This window comes from Pipistrellus hanaki (assembly GCF_964339955.1).
Source record: "Pipistrellus hanaki genome assembly, chromosome: 3".
NCBI classification, from domain to species: Eukaryota; Metazoa; Chordata; class Mammalia; order Chiroptera; family Vespertilionidae; genus Pipistrellus; species Pipistrellus hanaki.
The window spans coordinates 25,313,737-25,334,686 of NC_140505.1; the positions used below are offsets into that span (position 1 = coordinate 25,313,737).

Below are 20,950 nucleotides of genomic sequence, written 5' to 3' on the forward strand. Positions count from 1 at the left end.
GGATGCTTATAGCAGCTTTATTCTTAATTGCCCAAACTTGGAAGCAGCCGAGATGCCCTTCGGTAGGTGAGTGGATAAACTGTGGTGCATCTGGACAATGAAATATTATTAGTGCTAAGAAGAAATGAGTTATCAAGCTCTGTGACGACATGGAGCATCCTTAAATGCATGTCACTAAGTGAAAGGATCTTATGTAATCTGAAAGGCTACGTACTCTGTGATTCCAACTCTATGACATTCTGGAAAAGGCAAAACTACAGAGACGGCAAGAAGATCACCAGGGGTGAGGGGAGAGGGAGGGATGAATTGGTGAAACACAAAGGATTGTTAGGGGAGTGGAAATATTCTGCATGACCCTGTAACATTCCCATCACACCACAAGGCGGATGCGTGTCATTATATATTTGCCCAAACCCACAGAATGCACACGCCAAAAGTGAACCTTAGCGTACACTGCAGGCTTTGGGTGATAATGCTGCATCAATGTAGGTTCATTGATTTAAAAGTTTTTAGAAAAGGAAAATATATCTGCATAGATAGCTATTGCCCCTCAAGAAGTTGCTGATTGAGTGAGGGCCATGCCTCCTGGACTTTCTTCTGCTTCTGTGGTCAAAACAGCTCAGCCGGACACTTCCCCCAAAATTCAGAGGCCATCTCTGCTCCTGCCACCTGGTGTTTTCATCCCCGTGCCCAGAGGTGAGGGAATCAAGCTGCGGAAGTTTGGGACCAGGCGGGAGTGGGGAGGCAGAACAGTGCTGGGTGACAGGCTGCTGAGACCCACTCAGAGGTGGTACTTTACGGTGACGATGATGGCAAGTGGCGTGTTAACACAGCATGTGCTGGTCCCTGGCTGCTCTAAGTGCTTCACCTGCATTCCTGTCCCACCCTTTTTCATGGAGATACAATTCACATACCATGATATCCACCCTTTAAGAGCATACAATTAGGTGAGTTCTAGTTCACCCACTAACGATTGTGCCCCCATCACCACTACTTAGTTCCAGAATGTTTCCATCACCCCACAAGGGAGCCCTGCGCCCATTAGCAGCCTTCTTGACACCCCCACCCCACCAGCCTCCAGCACCCACGGCCATCTGTGATCAGGAATGAGGAGGGATAAATTCAACAGAAGACCCGCCCCATGGAGGAGCCCCTCAGAGCTTCGGTCCAGCTCTGTGGAGCATCAAGACTCAGGCAGAGCCAGGTCAGGATCCGCTGCACGGAGGCAACGGCTTTGGCAGAGATGGTCCCCCACACGCACCGGGGCGTGGCACCAGAGCACAGGGCCAGGCCGGGTGTGGCCAGACGCCGTGTGCCAGGGGTGGAGAAGCTGTGCCTGCAGACTGGGCAACCAGGTCTGGGTGTCTGCAGGGTGCAGGGCGTGGGGGAGGTGTTCTGGGGACCAGGGGGGGTGGGGCTTGGTTGTGTGGGAGCCACCCCCAGACTGGAAGTTGAATTGTTCACATTTTTTTGTGGCTGGATCAAGGGAGAAAGACATTTTTGTGGGCAAGAGCAACATTGCTGGCCTTGGAGCTTAATACCGTTTATCAGTCTTGGCTCTAGGTTAGATGAAAAGGCTGCAGGACAGACAGAGCGGGTTTGGGCGACGCCAGTGTGAGCAGTCTGGGGACAGTGACGCCGCTGAGTGTCTCTGGCCAGGGGCATGTGTGGAGGACGGGTTGTCCCCGTGATCTCTGGCTCCCGGTCATCTCCCGGGGTTGGTGGCCTGTCCAGTCGGCACAGGCTCGCTGCCAGATCTGCAACTCAGCTTCTCTGCTGTCAGCAGCGGGGCCGCATGGGCCTGATGCTGCCCCCAAGGCCCAGCGGGTGCTCGGTGCACGCTCAGGATTCCTGTGGCCTCAGGATTCCTTTCTCCCTGTCCAGGGGCTCATGCAATAGGAAACTCACCCCGTGAGTTCAGCGTTTAGATCGCAAAGGCCTCCAGACTCGGGTGAGCAGTTTGGTTCGTGGACTCAGGGCAGAGGAGTGTTGCTCTTTGAGGCACTTGCTGTGTGAGCCCAGACGTGCCAGCCCCAGGGCAGCTTGGTGGCTCTGCCAGGGTCCCATTACTGCCAACATCCAGTCGGGTGTTTCGGGCAGAGGCGAGGGTCAGCCCTTTGTGCCTCATGGCCCTGCTCTGGTTTCTGCTCCCCAGACCCTTGGTCAGATGCTGGCTCCTGAGCTCTCACACTGTGTTAGTCTGTCTTCATGGGCTGCACTTCCACTCTCCATGGTCTCACTTATTAATAAAGGGATTTTCCTCTTAATGACACAGTGCCTTCTTTCCTATGTAGGAACCCCGAGGGTGGGCCCCACCTGTCTTTGCAAAAGGGAAGTGAGGGGCCTCAAACCTGTCCTGCAGAGAACAGTGCTATGCTGGGTCACCATCAGATCAGGGTTTCCTGGACAAACACTAGGGCATGTGAGTCTAAATTTAACAAAATGGCACTCTTACTAAAGATGGCTCACCAGACCAGCAGCCGGCCTTTCGCTTCCTGGTCTGTAAACTACCCGAGTTTGCAATATTCCATGTGCATCACTTCCTTGTGTGACGAGTGTGTTTACCTTCTTTACAGGAAGCGTCCTCTATGCTCAGGAAATTAAATGAGATACTTCTGTGTGGGGCTGAGAATGTCTTGTCTGTTAGCCAGATTTCCCTTCACAGCCAGCAACAGGGAGCATGAGACCTTGTCCTTTTAAAACGCTCCCCTCCTCACCCCTTTCTCTCCCCCTCTTTTCTCTCCCCTTCCCTTAGCTCTTTCCCCCAGTGACCCAGGACTGGCATATAGGGGCTCTGGCCTGTCACTCAGCAAGGATTGGGTCACGTCCAAGGACTGTGCTCACCTGCTGCCTCAGGTGTGTTTGGCAGCAGGTGGATACACACTGAGCCCTGAGCCACTAGCTGTTGGTCTGTGATAGGCGGGGCTGCATGCACCCCAGGCTCTGGCTGTGGGGCCTCAGAAGCCACCCACTCTAGTAGGGTAACCACACCGGGTGCCCAGGGAGCAGACCAGGCTGTAGAGGGCCGCCTGAGAAGGCACATGGACATTCTTTAAATTGTTAGCTGAGCCTGAGGCACTGGCAGAGTACCTTTGTCCAGGTGTCAGCAGGGGCGGGTCTAGATATGTAAATCCAGTAATGCTAGGGTCTAGTTAAGAATGCAAATAAGCTCTTTTGACCCTATAAAATAAACCTGCTGCGTGGCTCATCGCTCGCTGCCTCTCCATCAGAGAGGATGGCGCCCACCTAGCGCCCAGCTTGATGAATCTATTTCGGCCTATTGGTCTCTTTCTTTCTTTAATTTATTAATCTCCGGCTCCTCCACTCAGGAACCTGTCGTTTTTCGTGATGGACACGGAAAACAGAGAAACAGCCCCCCTGCACCAGGTGCCTCCGGAGCGCCCCATGAAGGATGGCCATTGGAAGCCCAGAAGTTAAATAGGAAGCACGCTGCCTCAGGTAGCAAAACCCTCCAGGTGTGATGGCAAAACTGTAAAAGACAGAGGCACACACACAGACCAGAGGCACCGCAGGCCTTGGAAATAGCGCTTTATATTTGAGCCAGAGCGTCTTTTCATTTGAGCAAATAAATGCCAGGAGAACACAGCCCTGGGGCGGAGACCCTGCCCCTTCTGGAGGACTCACGTCAATATAGAAACATTCAACACGTTTCCTTCAAAATGGTCCTCACACATGGATGCCCCGGTCGTGTTCTCTTCGCAAAATAATAATAGAAATAACTAGGTAGGTAGGAGGAGATGAGAATGTGTAGGGACAAGGGACCGGGTTTTTTGTAAGTGGTGACAGACACCAGAGCAAGGAAGCCCCGGGTAGAACTTTCAGTGCTGTTTGGCGTCTGGTTTACACGCTGGGCTGGGCAAAGCGACCAAGCAGAAGTGCCACCGGGACCTGGGTCACCTGGGGCTCTGTCCCCGACCCTGGTCCTGGCCTCTCCTTGCCTCACAAGTGCCCGGGGAGGGAAGGAGGACACAGACTTCAGAAACGTCCTCCTGGTGTCTCCAGGAGGTTGGCCACAGAAGCAGGCGTTGTGGAGGCTGCTTTTTGCAAACACAAATCAAAAGGGAGTTTTTTTCAATCTACGCCCTCTGTCATGGGGCGTAGGGGGGAGGCTTCTCCCCGGGGAGTAAAGGGGCTGGAGCATAGAGAGGCGGGGCGTTGGGCGGGAGCCCGAAGCTGGAGCTGGACTGGGACGGAGGCTGCGTGTCCTCAGACAGAGAGAGGTCAGTGGAGGACGAGGCTGGGAAGCTGCTGGATGGCTGCAATGGAACAGAAAAGGCTTCCTCAGTCTGCGGAGAGGGCCCTGCCACACGCAGTCCACGCGGGGCACCCCTCACAGAGCCCACCTGGGGCTTGGGCTCCCCCAGATCCAGGGTCGCCCGCCTGACCAAGGCCCTGCAGGTGGGAACATGCCCTGACCAAAGTGTGTTCTCAGGGAGGCCAGGGGGAGGGCCTGGCCCTGCCCAGCGGGGGCCTCCTTTCCACAAAGGCCGCTCCTGCAGCCGCCCGTGGAGACACCCAGCTGGGGAATTCCTCAGACTTCCCAGCCCTCACGCCTGCTCTGCATGAGAGTCTTGTCTTTCAAGGGGGTGGCCTTTTACTCAACTGACACCATGATGCACACCAGTGCAAGCATGTCCAAGGAGAAGGCTGCCTGGCTCCTTTGGGGGCCCCTGGGTTCACCCCACATGTCACACATTAAGGAAAAAAACAAGAGCTCAGCATTTTTCACCTAGTGTGACCATTAATTTTATGTGTCAACGTGGCCAGGCCTCGGTGCCCAGATGTGGCTGTGACGGTATTTTGACATTGCAATCAGTAGACTTGAGTAACGCAGGTCACTCGCCATGATGTCAGTAAGCCTCCTCCAATCAGTGGCAGGCCTTAAGAGAACAAGACTGAGGTTTCCAGGAAAGAGGGAATTCTCCCAGGAGACTGACCTTGGGCTTGAAACTGCAAGATCCATTCTTTCCTGGGTCTCCCACCTGCAGTCCTGCCCTGCTCAGGACCTTGCTCTGTCCCACCCAGGACACCTGGCTCTGTGCCTACCTCTCTATTTCTCTGTCTACATGTCTAATCTACATCTATGTCTACTTATATGTGCATCCATCCATCCTATTGGTTCTGTTTCTCTGGAGAACCCTGACGTAGACTCAAGTAAAAGTGATTGAGAAGAAAAATGTTTTTCCAGTTTTTCTCCACCTGCCAACAAACCTCCTACATGTTTTTCTTTTTCAAGTTCTAAGAGTTGGAAATGCCTACTTAAAACCGTATTTAAATAAACAAAGCACACAGGCCCTTCTGTGAAATGTCTCAGGGTGAGGGTGTAGGGCCCTGTCTCCTGGCAGTGCTGTGTAATTCCTTTGCTCTTGGCCCACCAAGTGCCTCAGGGCCCCCGAGAGGCCGACCTGTCTGCCTTTTCCTTCCCTGGAGACTTCCCCACAAAGGAGTCCAGGAGCCCCAGAACCTCGGGGTTCTGAAAGGAGGGTTTCCCCACAAGCTGTCCCTGAAGCCAAGAATGTCCCCTTGCTCAGGGTCAACAGCCTGAGTTTCCAGGATCTGACAGCCCAGGGCCCCTGCCCACCTTTGTTTCTCTCTTTCTCTCAAACTCACACTCTTACCACAGGGACAAAGAAAACCTCTAGAGAACATTCTCTGGGGTCTGCTGGGAGCTCCCAGACCCCACCATGTGTGTGTCCAGCCTTCACTGGAAATGAGCACCTAGGAAAGCCACAGCATAAACCACCCCAGACCATAGAGTAAATCACCGGGAACCAGGCAGTAAACCAGAAGGAACCCTGAAGTAAACCACCACCAATCGCAGAGTAACTTGCCAGGAACCAGGAACTAACACCTGAACACAGAGTAAAACACCATGAACCACAGACTTAACCACCATGAACCATGGAGTGAACCACCACAAACCACATAGTAAACCACCACAAACCACGGAGTAAAACACCACAAACCACAGGGTAAAACACTACAAACCACAGAGTAAAACACCCAAACCACAGAGTAAAACACCCAAACCTCGGAGTAAAAAACCACAAACCATAGAGTAAAACTCCATAAACCACAGGTAAACCACCACAAACTACGGAGTAAACCACCACAAACCACATAGTAAACCACCACAAACCACAGGGTAAACCACCACAAACCACAGGGTAAAACACCACAAACCACAGAGTAAAACACCACAAACCACAGAGTAAAACACCCAAACCACAGAGTAAAACACCACAAACCACAGAGTAAACCACCACAAACCACGGAGTAAAACACCCAAACCTCAGAGTAAAACACCCAAACCTCAGAGTAAAAAACCACAAACCATAGAGTAAAACTCCATAAACCACAGGTAAACCACCACAAACCACAGAGTAAAACACCACAAACCACAGAATAAAGCACCACAAACCACAGGATAAACCACCACGAACCACAGGATAAAGCACCATGAACTGTGGTGTAAACCACCAGTAACTATAGAGTAAACTACACCGACAGGCAGGGCTGGATCAGGGGTGTGAACAAGAAATCCCTTAACCACAGGAGGGGAGTGAGATCTCTCCTTGTGTCCTTGTTCACAAAACTCATCAACACCAACCCCTTCCCTGACTTTCCTGACTAATCATCTCCTAGGAGCAAGGACGGTGGGTTCTCTTCAGAAGATTGTCTTTGGGCCAGCTGCCCCAAACAGCCCGGCAGCCAGCCGTCCCACCCCCGCTGTGCGGGAGCGTCCGCAGGACACCAGCGTTCCCTCCCTCGCGGCTGTGGGCAGGAACAGGAGCATCCGTCCTGTTGTTTTTCTGCTACGGAAACACAGGAACCTCATTGATTTGTCCTCTCCTCAAAACCCAATTATGGACATATATGTAATTATGCCCCTGCATGTGCTGGCGATAATGGCTGATTAGGCCATCGGGACGAGAGCCCAGGCCTCCCCCGGGGGGGTGAAGCGGGGGCATCTGCTGTTTGTGAAGAGCCAGAGCCCCCGAAGGACGGAATATGACACTGGAATTGAGCGGATCCACTCGCCAGCACCGGGTTTTAGGGATGGAAGACTATCCGCCACATCCCACTCCTGCGAGGAGCCATCTCCTGGGGGAACACGGCGGGCCTGCGAGAGCAGGACATCGCCCGGCACCCCGAAATCAGGCTCCAGGCTTGCCGAGAGCCCTGGCTGCGGCCCACCCCCAAGGACCGCTCATGCATCCACCAGCTGACACACAAAGATGTTTGACTTCATAGCAAGGGATCGGGTCTGAGCCCCCCCGCAGCACCCCATCGTCCAACCAAGCACAGAAACACAACTCGCACTTGCTTCCGGCGTGTTAGTTTAGGCAAGAGAATGCTAAACCCATCTGCTTGTCCCACCCCAAAATGGAAACCTAGGTGAGCTGTGTGGACCAGTAGTTCTCATCTTTGACCCCCTGAGGACACTGGGCAACTTCTAGATACACTTTGGGTTGTCACAACAGGGTGTACTATAAGGTAACCAGACGTCCCGCTTTTGGCGGGACAGTCCCGATTTTTAACAAATTGTCCCATGTCCCGCGTCCTGCGGCATTTTAAAAAAGGAGCACGGGACAGATTGTTAAAAATAGGGACTGTCTCGCCAAAAGCGGGACGTCTGGTCACCTTAGACTGGCAGCTGGTGGGTGGAGGCCAGGGACGCTGCTCAACATCCTATAGTGCACATGGCAGCGTCACCCCTCGGAGATATCTGGCTCCAGTGTCAGTAGTGCCACAGTTGAGGTCTGGAGTACATGAAGGTGACAGATGATTAGGGTCTATTTCAACCAGAAGCTTCCCAGCATATAAAGAAGGAAAAAGCCAAAACCACAAATGGAAACAGAAGGGCAAAGCAAACGCCGCTCTACAAACAAGGTCTCGCCCCCACCAGGTGCCCCACAACCACTTCAAGGCCAGCAGCGGTATTTTAGGGTGAATCTACGACATCGTTGTTGCTGTGGGCAGTGTGGTTGGACACTGGCAAATTCACATGGCTCCGCCTAACTGTGCTATGTTGACGGGACATGGGCACATGGTGGTATGTTCCCAGTCTCTCTGGCCAGGAAATTGCAGTGAACTTTTGTGAACTGAGAAAGGTTAGCCCTGGCCGGTGGAAGTGAGTGGCTCAGTTGAGTGTTGTCCCATTACACCAAAAAGTCACCAGTTCCACTCCTGGTCAGGGCACATGCCCAGATTGTGGGCTTGATCCCCAGTAAAGGGTATGCAAGAGGCAGCTGATCTACGTGCCTCTCTCTCTCTCTCTCTCTCTCTCTCTCTCTCTCTCTCTCTCTCTCTCTCTCCCCCTGTCTCTCCCTTCCTCTCTGTCTAAAATCAATAAAAACATATTTCTTAAAAAAGAAAGAAAAGGTTATAGTCTCGAAGGATACCAACAATTGGCCGCCATGATCATGACCATGTGGGGAGCAAAAGATGTCCAAACTGCCAAGTTTGACTGGAACGTCCCCGTGAGAGGCCGGGTGTTACCAGCCAGATCACCCCTCGGATGATCCCAGCCCCTTTCCCAGTCCGTGCCTGCTCCGCCCCCACACCACCCGCATGAGGAGAGGGGAAGCCCTGGTCTTCCTTCCACCCCAGCCCCTCTCCACGTCCCCTCTGACCAGCGCTGTCCTGCAGGACTGCCGCCCGCGATGTGAGCGCCCCGGCTTCTGGCAGGTGATGCTCAGCCTACCTGGAGCGGCAGAGGGTAGGACGAGCAGGTGGGGAGGGTTGCCGGTGCTGGGCAGAAGCCGGAGTAGGCCAGGATCTGCTGGGCAGGGTTGTAGAGGATCTGAGGTGGAGCAGAGGGTCTGTAGGCCAGCTGGGACAGAGGGACCTGCCACAGAGAATGGAGGTGCATCAGCCAGCCCCCCAAAGCCTGGCACCTTTAGCCCCGAGCAGTCCCTCCAGGGAGCCCCATCCTCAAGCCATCCAGGAAGGTGAGGTCCTATCAGATCTGCCAGGGGGAGAGGCCACGAGTCCTCAGATCAATATCTCTCGGACCGGAACTCAACACCTGAAAAGCAGGACTTATTTTTGCTTTTTATTTTTTTAATTTGTCTCAGGTATCCCCCAAGATTCCAGATTAGGCCCAGGCCCTCTTTGGTGCTGTTTTTGAAAAAGCACGGAAACCCCTGGTCCCTCCCCTGCGGGTGATGCAGTGTAACACCCATCTCCCATGCAGCTCTGGTCACAGCGGGTGGACTGGCTTCCATGCTCGGCCACGGTACAAGGCTTGCTTCCCTCATGTGCCAGCCCCGGGGACACAGCCCAGGGGTTTCTGGGCTGGCACAGCAGGTCCTGGGCCCCACAGAGGGCAGGGGGCGAGGGGAGCCTCCTGGCCAGAGGAAACAGCTGCAGCCAGAGGCCTGGGGGCTTGGTCTGAGCAGGGGTGATGGAGGTTGAAGGTCAAGGTTCATAGGTGATCTCATGGGCCCAAAAAGAACCCGCCTGGCCTTGTTCCGCATTTTTGCCACTTGGGGTTTTAGGAAAGACAGGCCAGGGCTGGGGGTCCTCCCCTGAGGGAGCTAAACCTTTTGGCATGGGCCGCTTCCCTCTGTCTGCAGGAGGCGCTGGGAGGCCCCGCCCCGATGTGGCCCTGGCTGCCTGCATCTGCCGGGCTTGCCCTGACCCCCTGTCTACCTTTCTGTGTGGGTGACCTCCAGGAGCCCCAAACTGGGCCAGCAGGACTGTCCACCTCCTTTCTCAGTACACCCGAGGCTCAGTGCAGGCAGGCTTCATTTATTTTTATTATTATTATTATTATTATTATTATTATTTACATTTGGCCTTCATGACTATTTTATTTATTTTTTTTAATTTTTTAATTTTTAATGTTATTTTATAATAAATCTTTATTGTTCAGATTATTACAGGTGTTCCTCTTTTTTTACCCCCCATAGCTCCCCTCCACCTGATTCCCCACCCCGCCCCATGCCCTTACCCCCTGCCACTGTCTTCATCCAAAGGTGTAAGATTTTTGTCCAATCTCTTCCCGAACCCCTCACACCCCCTTCCCCCTGAGAATTGTCAGTCCACAGTCCACAAATCTTCCAGGCAGGGTTTAAACGACTGTGTCTGTAAGCCTAGTCACGGTACCCGGGCTCCGGACGCAGGAGCCCCGCTGCAGACCCCAGACTCCCCTGCGCCCCCTGCTGGGCAAAGGGACTTCCTCTGCACCCAGTGTGAGGAGCATGCGTGACCTGCATAGGAAGCTCTCGGACGCTGAGAGGGCACACACAGCTTTGGGCTGGTTCCTGAAGGGCCTGCGTTCCTTAAAATAATTTTAAATTATAAGACACATTAAACTTATAAGGGTATGTACTCGGTAGGTGTAACATGTTAAAGGAACCACGCTTTTTGCTTCCCTCAGGACCGCAGAGCTTTGGGTTGGAGATTGTCCAGAGCAGAGTTTAGGCACAACGCCGCAGTCGGGTGGGAAATAGTGGCCCTTCTGGGGGCATTGCTACATTCCCGACAGAACACCTCTACTGAGGGTCTTCACAGAGGGCGCCCTGAGGGACCCTCTGCAGACCCCAGGCCCCCTGGGAGAGCTGGGACACCCACTGGAAACTTTGCTGAAGGCATGGGGCCCAGCAACTTTCATTCTTGGAGGGTGCTTGTCTTTTTCATGAACGTAAAGAATCTTACGGCCACAGCCAAAGCTTGGCTAGGCGGTCTGCCCCCTCCAGGGTGGCAGCCAGGAGAAAGGTTTGGACCCTAGGGTAGTGGTCTGCAAACCACGGCTCTTTGGCCCCTTGAGTGTGGCTCTTCCACAAATACCATGGCCTGAGCGAGTCTATTTTGAAGACGTGGTGTTAGAATTTTAAGTTTAAAAAAATGTGGCTCTCCAAAGAAATGTCAATCCTTGTACTGTTGATATTTGGCTCTGTTGACTAATGAGTTTGCCAACCACTGCCCTAGGGGATACCCGGATGCCCCATGTTATTTCAGATTTTATCTAGAGAAACAAAACCTTTTAGAAAAATCACAGATCTCGGGAGGGCTCCAGGCTCAGCTACTAAAAATGGTCACTGACCAAAGTGTCCAGAACAGCTGGGCAGCAAGAGACGCAGAAAGAGCTCTGGCTACTATGGGGGCAGGTGACTGGCCTGCAGGTGTGTTCACACTGGTCTTAAAACTAAAACTGGGTGACGGGTGGGTAGCTGCTCTCTCTGAGCTGTTGTGTGCATGCCGTGGGGTTCGCAACTGGGGACTCGGGGGACTGCCCTGCGCCTGCGGCACCTCATGGATGAAGGGAGGGTTGTTGCAGGAGGTGATAGGTGTGAGAATTTCTAGTTTGAAACAAAGAGGTGCCACAGGGAGAGGACTGGAGAAGGGAAATCCTGCTGGGCCCAGCCCCAAGCAGGGCTCTTTGCCTATGAAAAGGGAACATGTTGAGGTGAGGACTCAGAGCAGCCTTCACGTGAGGCCTGCAGTCACTGCCCTTCCTGGAGCTCTGGCACACGCTAAGCACCTGCTCTCTGAGGTCCTGCATCAGAATTACCTATGTGTTTGGAGAGTGCAGACCCCAGAACCACCCCCACCCACCCACCCAGATCTACCAAATCGGACCTACCAATGATTCCACATGCAGTCGGGGTGAGAGGGGGTGGAGACAGACACCTCTAAGCGTCAAGTTCAGGCTCTTCCTCAGAGGGTGGAGGCGAGTGCCGGAACAGACTCTGCTTCCAGAAACGACCGCAAAGGCTGGCTGCCATTAAAATGTATGGCGGGCCGAAACCAGTTTGGCTCAATGGATAGAGCATCAGCTTGGGGACTGAAGGGTCCCAGGTTCGATTCTGGTCAAGGGCATGTACCTTGGTTGCGGGCTTGGTACCAGTAGGGGGTGTGCAAGAGGCAGCTGATCGATGACTCTCTTTCATCGATGTTTCTAACTTTCTATCTCTCTCCCTTCCTCTCTGTACAAAATCAATAAAATATATATATATATATATATTTTTAAAAAAATGTATGGCGGGCCGTGTCCATGAGCCTCAGTTCCCCAGCTGTGAAGGGGGATCTGGAGGCCTGCCTTGTGTGCCTCTGAGGACGTGGGCCCAAAGCCCTGGTCCGTCCCGAGCGCCGTCGCTGCCCAGCCCGGCGGGCGGCACTGCTCACCATGTCCTTGAAGGCCCCCAGCACCGCCGCGGTGACGATGCCCAGGAACAGGCCCAGCACGTTGAGCACCGTCGAGGCCCAGAGCAGCCGGTAGAGGTGGAGCACGTCGTGGCAGCCGCTCACGCCCACGAACTCGTAGTAGGTGGGAGAGTACTCGGTGCTGCACGCGGGGAGGAGACGGGAGTGTCACCTGCGCCTGCGAGGAGAGGACCTGCCAGGTGACAGCCGGGCTGGGAGGATGCGGGGCTGGGCCAGGCGAACTGAATCCAGACCGGCCGCGGTCTCTGCTCTCCAAGGCCCCGAGGGCCCCCTTGGCCATGCCAGAGAGAGGCAGCAGCCCAATGGCACCCTGAGCAAGGCTGTCCCCACCCAGGGAAGGAGCCCCGGGCTCCGAGCAGAGAGGATGGCACCATCCCCTTGCCCACGCCCCAAACACAGGCCCTGCCCAGGGAGAATGCAGACCCCAGCGCCCCACCAGTGGGGCCCCAGCTGAGTCGGCCTTCAGCAAGCGGCCACGCTGGTGGAGGGGTTCGTCCTGGCGCCCACTGATGGGCTGAGAGGGGCTGTACAGGGAGAATCCGAACCAGCCTCCTGGCCGTGAGCCTGCATCCTGGCTACAGGAAGCTGCTGGGCTGTCACCGTGACCCACACACGCTGCTCCTCCTTTTCGGCTTGGAAATAGGATGGACCCTTTTCTCGGGGAAGGGGGTGCAGCTTGAACCCTGGGAATTTCCAACAATGCAGGGGCGAGTACCCCAGGAGCAAGCATTAAAGTTCCCTCTGGCTTTCACGTAAGTGTTCAGGCTATTAATACAAATGTAGAAGACGATGTGGGGAGGGTTCCAGTTCCGGCTAGGAACTCACACTCGGTCCCAACAAGAAGTAAAAAGCCGAACAGCCTGAAAAATCAACAACTCGATTGAGTCATAAGAGGGGAGGATGCAGGACTCACGGCTGCTCCCAGATTGGAGATGCAGACAGGCGGGTACAGGGAACCCTGCTCCCCGGAGAGACACCCAGAGCGGAAACCCCTGGGCCCCAGGGGCCGGGGTAGAAAGCGGGCCTGCAGTGAGTGAGGGGCTGTGAGTAAGTCAGCGTTGAAACCTGCGGGGACCGGGTCATGGGGCCCCACAATGCTGTGAGATTCACCTTCCGGAGCTCAACCTGGTTCCCACACGAAACACCCAGGAAAATGCTCTCGGGCTTCCAGCAGGGGGAGGGAAAGGGACAGTTCTGAACCAGCCAGAGCTGCTTTCTCCTCAACAAGGCCTGGCCTCGGGGGCGCTGGTACCCAGGGCCTAACCTGCTGGAGTGTTATCAAGGGAAATACCCAACTCCGGCCCTGTTTAGCCATTTGTCCCAGCTGGTGGGGGGAGAGGGGGACGACACTAAGCAAGGCTGGTGAATTCCACAGGCCAGAGGCACAGGCTCACTACAGAGACATAATCATGGGGCTTATAGAACACTTCCCCTCCCCACACCTCACCACATCACTGAGCCTCGGTTTTCTCATCTGCGAAATGGAGCTAACTCCCTTCCCTCACCTAAAGACCGAAGGCGATGATGTAGGAGCAGTGTCCGAGGACAGGGAAGAGCAGAGGAGCGGGGAGGAGGGAGGCATGGGAAAAGGGCCCCCCTCCTCCCATGAGGCACTCTCCCCCACCCCACTCCCTGCCGGACTCACCTTTGGCAGTTGTAGAGGTCACAGCAATAGCAGGTGTTGCTCTTCACCTTCAGCTGGCACTTGCCGTTCAGGGAGTGACAGGTGACCTACAAGCAGAAAGGCCTGTCCCCTGTGCGCCCGCTCATTCTCTCCCCACAGTGAGCAGGGCTGCACCCTGGTCAGTCAGGCAGTTCTCCCTCCTGAGCCCACATTTCTTTTTCTTTTAAAAAAAATATATTTTCTTAATTTTTTTTACAGAGAGGTAGGGAGAGGGGTAGAGAGCTAGAAACATCGATGAGAAACATCAATCAGCTGCCTCCTGCAAGCCCCCTACTGGGGATGTGCCTGCAACCAAGGTACATGCCCTTGACCAGAATCAAACCTGGGACCCTTCAGTCCGCAGGCCGACGCTCTATCCACTGAGCCAAACCGGTTAGGGCATGAGCTCACATTTCTTGGCCTTTCCCTTCATCCCCCTGTCCCAGGTGCTTCGGAGTTGGGACATGACAGGACTCTGGCCTGCAGGAGGAGTTAGAGGACCAGGCTCAGTCACACCAGGGTGTCCAGGCGGACAACGATTGATAGATAAGGAAAGGGAGAGGGTTCTGAGCACCGGGCCTCCAGGCAGAGATTCCTGCAGGGAAAGAGCCCTCCAGGAAGGGATTTCTGCACGTGGGGATACCTCCAGCTAGGGTGCACCTCCTCCCGGTGAGACCCCTCCAGGGAGGCCCCTTCCTGACAACACAGAGAACCACTCCCAGCAGCCTGATCTGACCGCCCGCTGCCTAAGCCACACAGAGGCCTCCCCTTAGGCTACAAACGTTTGGAGGACATTTGATTTTTTTTTTTTTTTAATGCAAGATTAGGGGAAAATAGATGCCTTTCTCCTTCCCCCAGTGCTATTCAATGTGGGGGCCTGAGACACGCCACCCTCAATTAGGAGGTAAGCAGGGCAGAGACCACCCTCACTTCGGAAAGAAGACAGTGGCATTTGGGGGGAAAGAGCTTCCAAGGGAGGATCGTACACCGAGTGATGGATGGAGGTTTGAGCAAACTCTCCACCCTCTTTCCGCAGGAGCTGACGTGGCTCTGAGGGGCAGAGCCCTGGGCACACCACACCCTAGAGGTCCTCAGAGCCGCTCTGGGGCCCCATGGGTCAGCAAGCTCAAGCGACCCATTGGGCACACGGCCTTCCTTCAGAGTTCGGGGGTTAACTTCTGGAAACCACCCGCACTGGCAATGGGCACTCTGGAGCTCCTGAGGAGCGCTGCAGAAAGATTAATCTGGAAATGGCTTTGGGAAACAGTCCCGACGGGGTGGACACCAGAGACAGGCCAGGGAGTAGCCATGAAAGCAGCACCGATGTGACTCAGACCCGGAAGGAGACTGGGGCCGGGAGGTGTGACGACAGGTCAAATGGGCGGACTAGAAAGACAACAGTCCCGAGCAGGCACAGGGCACGGGGAAGGAGGGAGCAGGGGCCAGGTGTGGCTCTGAGCCCAGCAACCAGCTCGCGGGAAGGTCAGAGCCACGGCCTGGGGAGTTGGAGGTCCAAAGGCCTGACACTAACCCTAAGTGCCCCCTCCTGGGAGGTGTGCCCTCCTGGCAAGTGTGGAGAGCAACGGCAGGGTACGGTGGCTTAGACCAGGGTCAGCCACTAGGGGTCTGGAGTCAAGCCCAGTCCACCCACTCTCTCAGGTGGAGCTCTGCACAGCCACACTCCTCCGTGGCTGCATCACCGTGGCTACTCCTGTGGGAGAGACGGAGAGATGGAGCTGAATAACTGCGACAGAGTAGCTGGCTTGTAAATCCTAAAATACTACTGACCCTCTATGGAGAACGTTGCTGACCCCTTGTTGGAACCATGTGGGCGGCTTCTTCCCCATTATCTTCGGGGAATTTTTATTTATTTGTTTTTAATATATATAGATAATTTTTTAAAATATATTTTATTGATTTTTTACAGAGAGGAAGGGAGAGAGGGATAGAGAGGTAGAAACATCGATGAGAGAGAAACCTCGGCCAGCTGCCTCCTACACATCCCCCACTGGGGATGTGCCCGCAACCAAGATACATGCCCTTGACTGGAATCGAACCTGGGACCTCTCAGTCTGCAGACCAACGCTCTACCACTGAGCCAAACCGGTTTTGGCTTAACATATATTTTTATGGATTTCAGAGAAGAAGGGAGAGGGAGAGGGAGATAGAAACAACAATGATGAGAGAGAGAATCATTGATCGCCTGCCTCCTGCACACCCCCACTGGGGATCAAGCCCACAAAACGGGCATGTGTCCCGACCAGGAACGGAACTGTGACCTCCTGGTTCATTGATGGATGTTCAACAACTGAGCCACACCATCCAGGCTTTGGGAAGCTTTTAAATCCCCAGGTCCCCTAACCTTCCTCCCTAGGATGAGACTCAGCATCAGGACCTGCTCAAGCTCCTGGGCTGAGTCCCATGGGCAGGGGTTTTGAGAAGCCCTGGTGGAGAGGTGAACCTGCGCCAGCCCCGCACATGGGCTTGTAGTCAAAAGGTCTGATAAGCCGAAACCGGTTTGGCTCAGTGGATAGAGCATCGGTCTGCAGACTGAGAGGTCCCAGGTTCGATTCCCAGTCAAGGGCATGTACCTTGGTTGCAGGCACATTCCCAGTGGGGGGTGTGCAGGAGGCAGCTGGACGATGTTTCTCTCTCATCGACATTTCTAGCTCTCTATCCTTCTCCCTTCCTCTCTGTGGAAAATCAATAAAATATATTTTTTTTAAAATAAAAATAAAATAAAAAAAGGTCTGACAAATCTGGTCTGGAGGGCGCCATGCTCCTCCATGATCCCAGGAGCAGAGGGGAAAGTTGACCTTGAACTGGATTGAACACCTGAGTAGAAGGAGGGGAAGAGCAGCGCCAGGGCCTCTGAGGGGCAGGGGTGCACTTGGAGGGCCTGGGAGCCCATGACCACTCTGAACAGGACAGGTCCCAAGGCTCCGGCCGGCTGGGAGAAAGGCCACACGTGCCAGGATTGGCCTTTGGGGAAGTACAGGGCTGCCTGCTTGGAGAGGGCAACAGGGAGCCTCGGGCCAGCAGCAGGGACCTGGCCACTGGCCACTCAGGACTCACACTACAGCATCCAGAATGCATCTTCTCCTCCCATGGTTCTCAGAGCACCTCATCCACCCTGCAGGGCGTTAACCATGCTGTTTGCTCTCCGGTGTTCTCCTGCTTCTCCTGGCTACTCTGTCCCTTCTCTGACATTTGTATGCAGTTTGAGAGCCCGTGTTGAGGTAAGCCAGCAAATCTGCGCAGAGCTGAAGTGACACAGGGAGACATACCCTCCTGGGCCTGAGGGAAGACAGCACGCCGTGGGGCATTTTGCTACTCCTGGCATTCCAAGCGGCTAGAAATAGAAATGAAATCACCCTGCAGATGTCCTTGGCCCAGGGACCGTGGAGGAGTTCCTTGGCCAATGCAAGTGCAGTGTACCAGCTTTTTATTGCAGCGATTAAGTCAATAAAAAGGCTCATCAGATAGGTCACAACGCACTGGACTAGTGAATTGTAGGACTGTTGTGTGTCAAAGCAACCAAGTCAGCAGCTGTGATTCCAGCATAAATACAACACATTAAGATGTCAAAGCTAGCTCAAAACAAAGTCTCACCGAGGCACAGCGGGCCGATGTGACCGGGAGAACGGAAAGAATCCAGACGTTTGGATTTTAATAGGGATGCAGGCGCGGAGGGATCCACGGAGGAGCAGGGTGAAGCCAGACACACCAGCCAGTGCTCTTGCTTACCTCGGTCTGGTAGACGTCGGGCAAGTATCCCACCCCACTGGAGTAGAACTGGCATCTTCCCGTGGTGAGGGGTCTTGTGTCCTAGAGACAAACACAAGATGGAATTCAGAGTTTCATCTCTACATCGCCCGTGGCCGGAGGCAATTTCAGACCTGTCTGCCGTGTTCAGGCCTCTCTAAAGGAGAGACGCCAATGCCAACCAACAGCCTGCCCACGCAGAGCACCCAGCAGGAAATGCCACACCTCGCTCCAGAGCAGCCGGCTCCTGCATCCGGGAGGCAGGTGAGTAGAAGCTCCCAGCAGAGCAGGCACCCTATCCCTGCAGGCGGGGCTGACACAGCTCTCATCGGTCAGCACAGGGCAGCTGACGGGAGGGGATTGCAGGACTTTTTGAGGTACACTCTCAACAAGCTGACCCCTTGGCTCCTGTCTCTTTCTCAGAAAGCAAAATATACTTTTCCACTAGGAAGGGAGCAAGATGAATTTCAGACTAATTTACTCATCAAGCCAATCACCCACCCACCCACCCAACCATCCACCTAATCATTTAATCATTTAATTATCTATGCATCTATACATCTATCCTCCATCCCTTCACCTATCTATTCTCTATCAATCCATCCAATCATCTCCATCCATCCACCCACCAACCACCCAGGCATACATCCACCTATCGCCCTACATAACTATTCATCCATCAGTCTCTCCCTAACATCCATCAAGCAGACTCAGAGCCAAATTATAAGGGTGTAGTTCCTGCCCTTAGGGAATTAGAAGAAGACAGACCAATACAAAACAAAAACACTGATAATTATAAAGTGCTTATAATCTCTGGTAGAGAACAGCTATAAAATGCCATGAAACTATATAATCTGTAAGTTATAAAATGAGTTAGAATCCCAACAACCATATTTAGGCCTAATACTGTATTATGTTAGCTGTAATTCTCAAAGCAGTCCTACTTCTGACCTAAGAAAAGAGTATAAAAAACTACCTTTTCTCAGGAAGGCAAGGCTGGTTTTTCCTTCAAAACCAGAGTTTCCAAAACCACCTTGCAGACCCAAGCCTTCAATTTGGTGGGGAGGGTAAAAACCTTAAAATGATCTCATTTTGGAAATGCTCTTACGAAATTACATTGACCAGTTGTTCTCCATCTCCGTTGAGAGCGAGGGATGGGTTTGTGAGCAGCCACAGACACACGGTCAGAGTTGCTCCTGGTACTAAGGGTCCTCATGTCCCACTCGGGCTTCACACAGGCTGCCTCGTGGTGAGAGGTAACCAGCTGGCTCGAGGTCAGGTAGCAACACTCGTATGCCCCTGTAAGCAGATGTCCAGGTCCATGCGCTAACACTGCCACAAGTACACATCGGGCTCCGGGCACTCCTCCCACACCAGCATCCTGAGGGCAGACATGGCATTTTCTCGTAGAAGACCTTGGGATTGTCAACCCCCAGCTGGCATGGGTTTGAGCACTAGGACACTTGCTCTTCGAGGAAAGGGCCCAGGCATGCCCATCTTTGCACCCTCAGCTCAGGTGAGGCCCTGGATCAATATTGCTGATTGAGTGACACTTGAGAAAAATGCAGGTAAGACAGTCCAACACCAAAGCAACCTGCTGACCTTAGTAACTTAGCACTGGATGGGAAATCAGGTTCAGATCAAAGAATATGCTTTCAGTTCCAACCAAACAGTGTGCTGAAACCATGACAACAAATATGGGCCGGGGACACCTAGTTCAATTATCTTTCAAAAAATAGGAAACATCGGGGAGTCTGGGACAAAGTATACATCATTTCCTAAAAAGTGCTATAAATGTAAATATTCAACAGACAGTGAATAACCTAGAAGGATATTTGTGGTACAGTTCTGACCTTGGCTGGGGGTGTTAGGCCTCCACCTCTTCCAGGTGGCTCTCTAGCCCACAGGACCTGGGGCCTCTCTATGATCCCTGCAGGGACCCAGCTCACTCCGCAGGAGGATGGCTCCCTGGGAGGTTCTGCTGTGTTTTCCTCAGCCTCAGTCTTACCACAGGCACCACAGTAGGCTTGTTTACATCAGCATCACCACAAACATGTGAGTACTTCGTTGCACTATGACATGATGATGGCTATGAAGTCACTAGGTGATAGGAACATTTCAGCTCCATTGTAATCTTATGAGACCATCATACATGCACCCGGTCACTGACTGAAACATCATTATGTGGTGTGTGACTGTACCATGGACAGCATCTTCCATCTCGGGCTTCCACACCATTACGTAAACCTATAAGGATTTCACAGGCTACAGGGTCAAGCTGGAAAATTCTGTCATAACCTTTTAAGAGAAACAAATTTGAACTATAAAAACCTGGGAAGGTATGAGTCAGCAGATTTCGGGATGTATTTCACCTTGTTAGAGAACAACCTAAGGAAAGTTACTTGGGAAGTTTGATTTGATTCTGACTGATAGAATGGGGTGTGTGTGTGTGTGTGTGTGTGTGTGTGTGTGTGTGTTGCAGGCAATAAAGAAAAGTGAGAGAAGGAAGGACATCAGTTGACAAACAGAAATGGAGGGAGAAACAACAAAGGTCTCTGAGCTTTGGGAAGTTATTTTTGTATATAGATCTTTCGAACCCAGGAAAGGGATTGAGAACAAAATGAAAAAGATGGAACTCACTATGTGCCGAGCGGCAAACACGCCGTCCACGATGGCACAGCAGAAGGCGGCCACCACGCCGAAGCTGATAAACACAATGGCTGCCACCAGCTGGAAGCAGAAGACAAGAGGAGGGTGTGGGCGTCCAGTGCTTAGCAAAAACCTTTTTTCAAATACAGACCAGTTCAAAGTCCCGCCCTGATGTTAGCCCTGCCTTTTGCAGAATTCTCCCTTCTTCACTGCCACCTCTGTCCTCAGTGACTCACAGCCTCATACAGACCCTGGGCCAGCGCTCACCCCCTACAAGGGACATTCTTACTGATTGTATTTCACACAATAAATAGGCTGCTGTGTGGGTGGGGATCTGCAGTTCCCCGCCCCTCTGCACAATCCTCACGAATAATCAGATTATTTAACCAGCGCCTACAATGGGTATTTATTTATTTATTTTCTTTACAATGGGTATTTAAGCAGTTTCCAATTTCTTGCTATTACACACTCTGCTACAAATACCCTAAATTTGTTCCCTATATAAAATCTGTATGAGTATTATTCATATTAATGTATGAGTAGAATAGATTCCTAGAACATTCAAGGACCCATACTTTTAGATGGGATCTATTTAGGATCTCTGCCTTGGACTCTGAGTGAGAAGGCTACATTGCCCTATAAAGCGGCTTGGCCAATTTGACTCCCTCCCGCTGATAG

The 20,950-nt window shown here is 53.1% G+C and overlaps 1 protein-coding gene across 3 annotated transcripts in view; it reads right to left on the reverse strand.

The window, feature by feature from the left end:
* Nucleotides 1–3,383: 3,383 nt before the first annotated feature.
* The window catches only part of TMEM255B (transmembrane protein 255B), a 38,920-nt gene continuing 21,353 nt past the window's right edge, over nt 3,384–20,950 (reverse strand). For 2 of the 3 annotated variants that reach the window (XM_084879887.1, XM_084879886.1), the window contains 6 exons: nt 20,264–20,353; nt 17,606–17,686; nt 13,841–13,926; nt 12,157–12,316; nt 8,729–8,872; nt 3,384–4,277 (listed from right to left, as the gene is read on the reverse strand). In XM_084879887.1, the coding sequence (XP_084736013.1) occupies nt 4,110–4,277; nt 8,729–8,872; nt 12,157–12,316; nt 13,841–13,926; nt 17,606–17,686; nt 20,264–20,353 (729 nt within the window). In that variant the 3' untranslated portion in view covers nt 3,384–4,109. The remainder of the gene's footprint in view (nt 4,278–8,728; nt 8,873–12,156; nt 12,317–13,840; nt 13,927–17,605; nt 17,687–20,263; nt 20,354–20,950) is intronic. The other variant, XM_084879888.1, reaches the window with a different exon arrangement.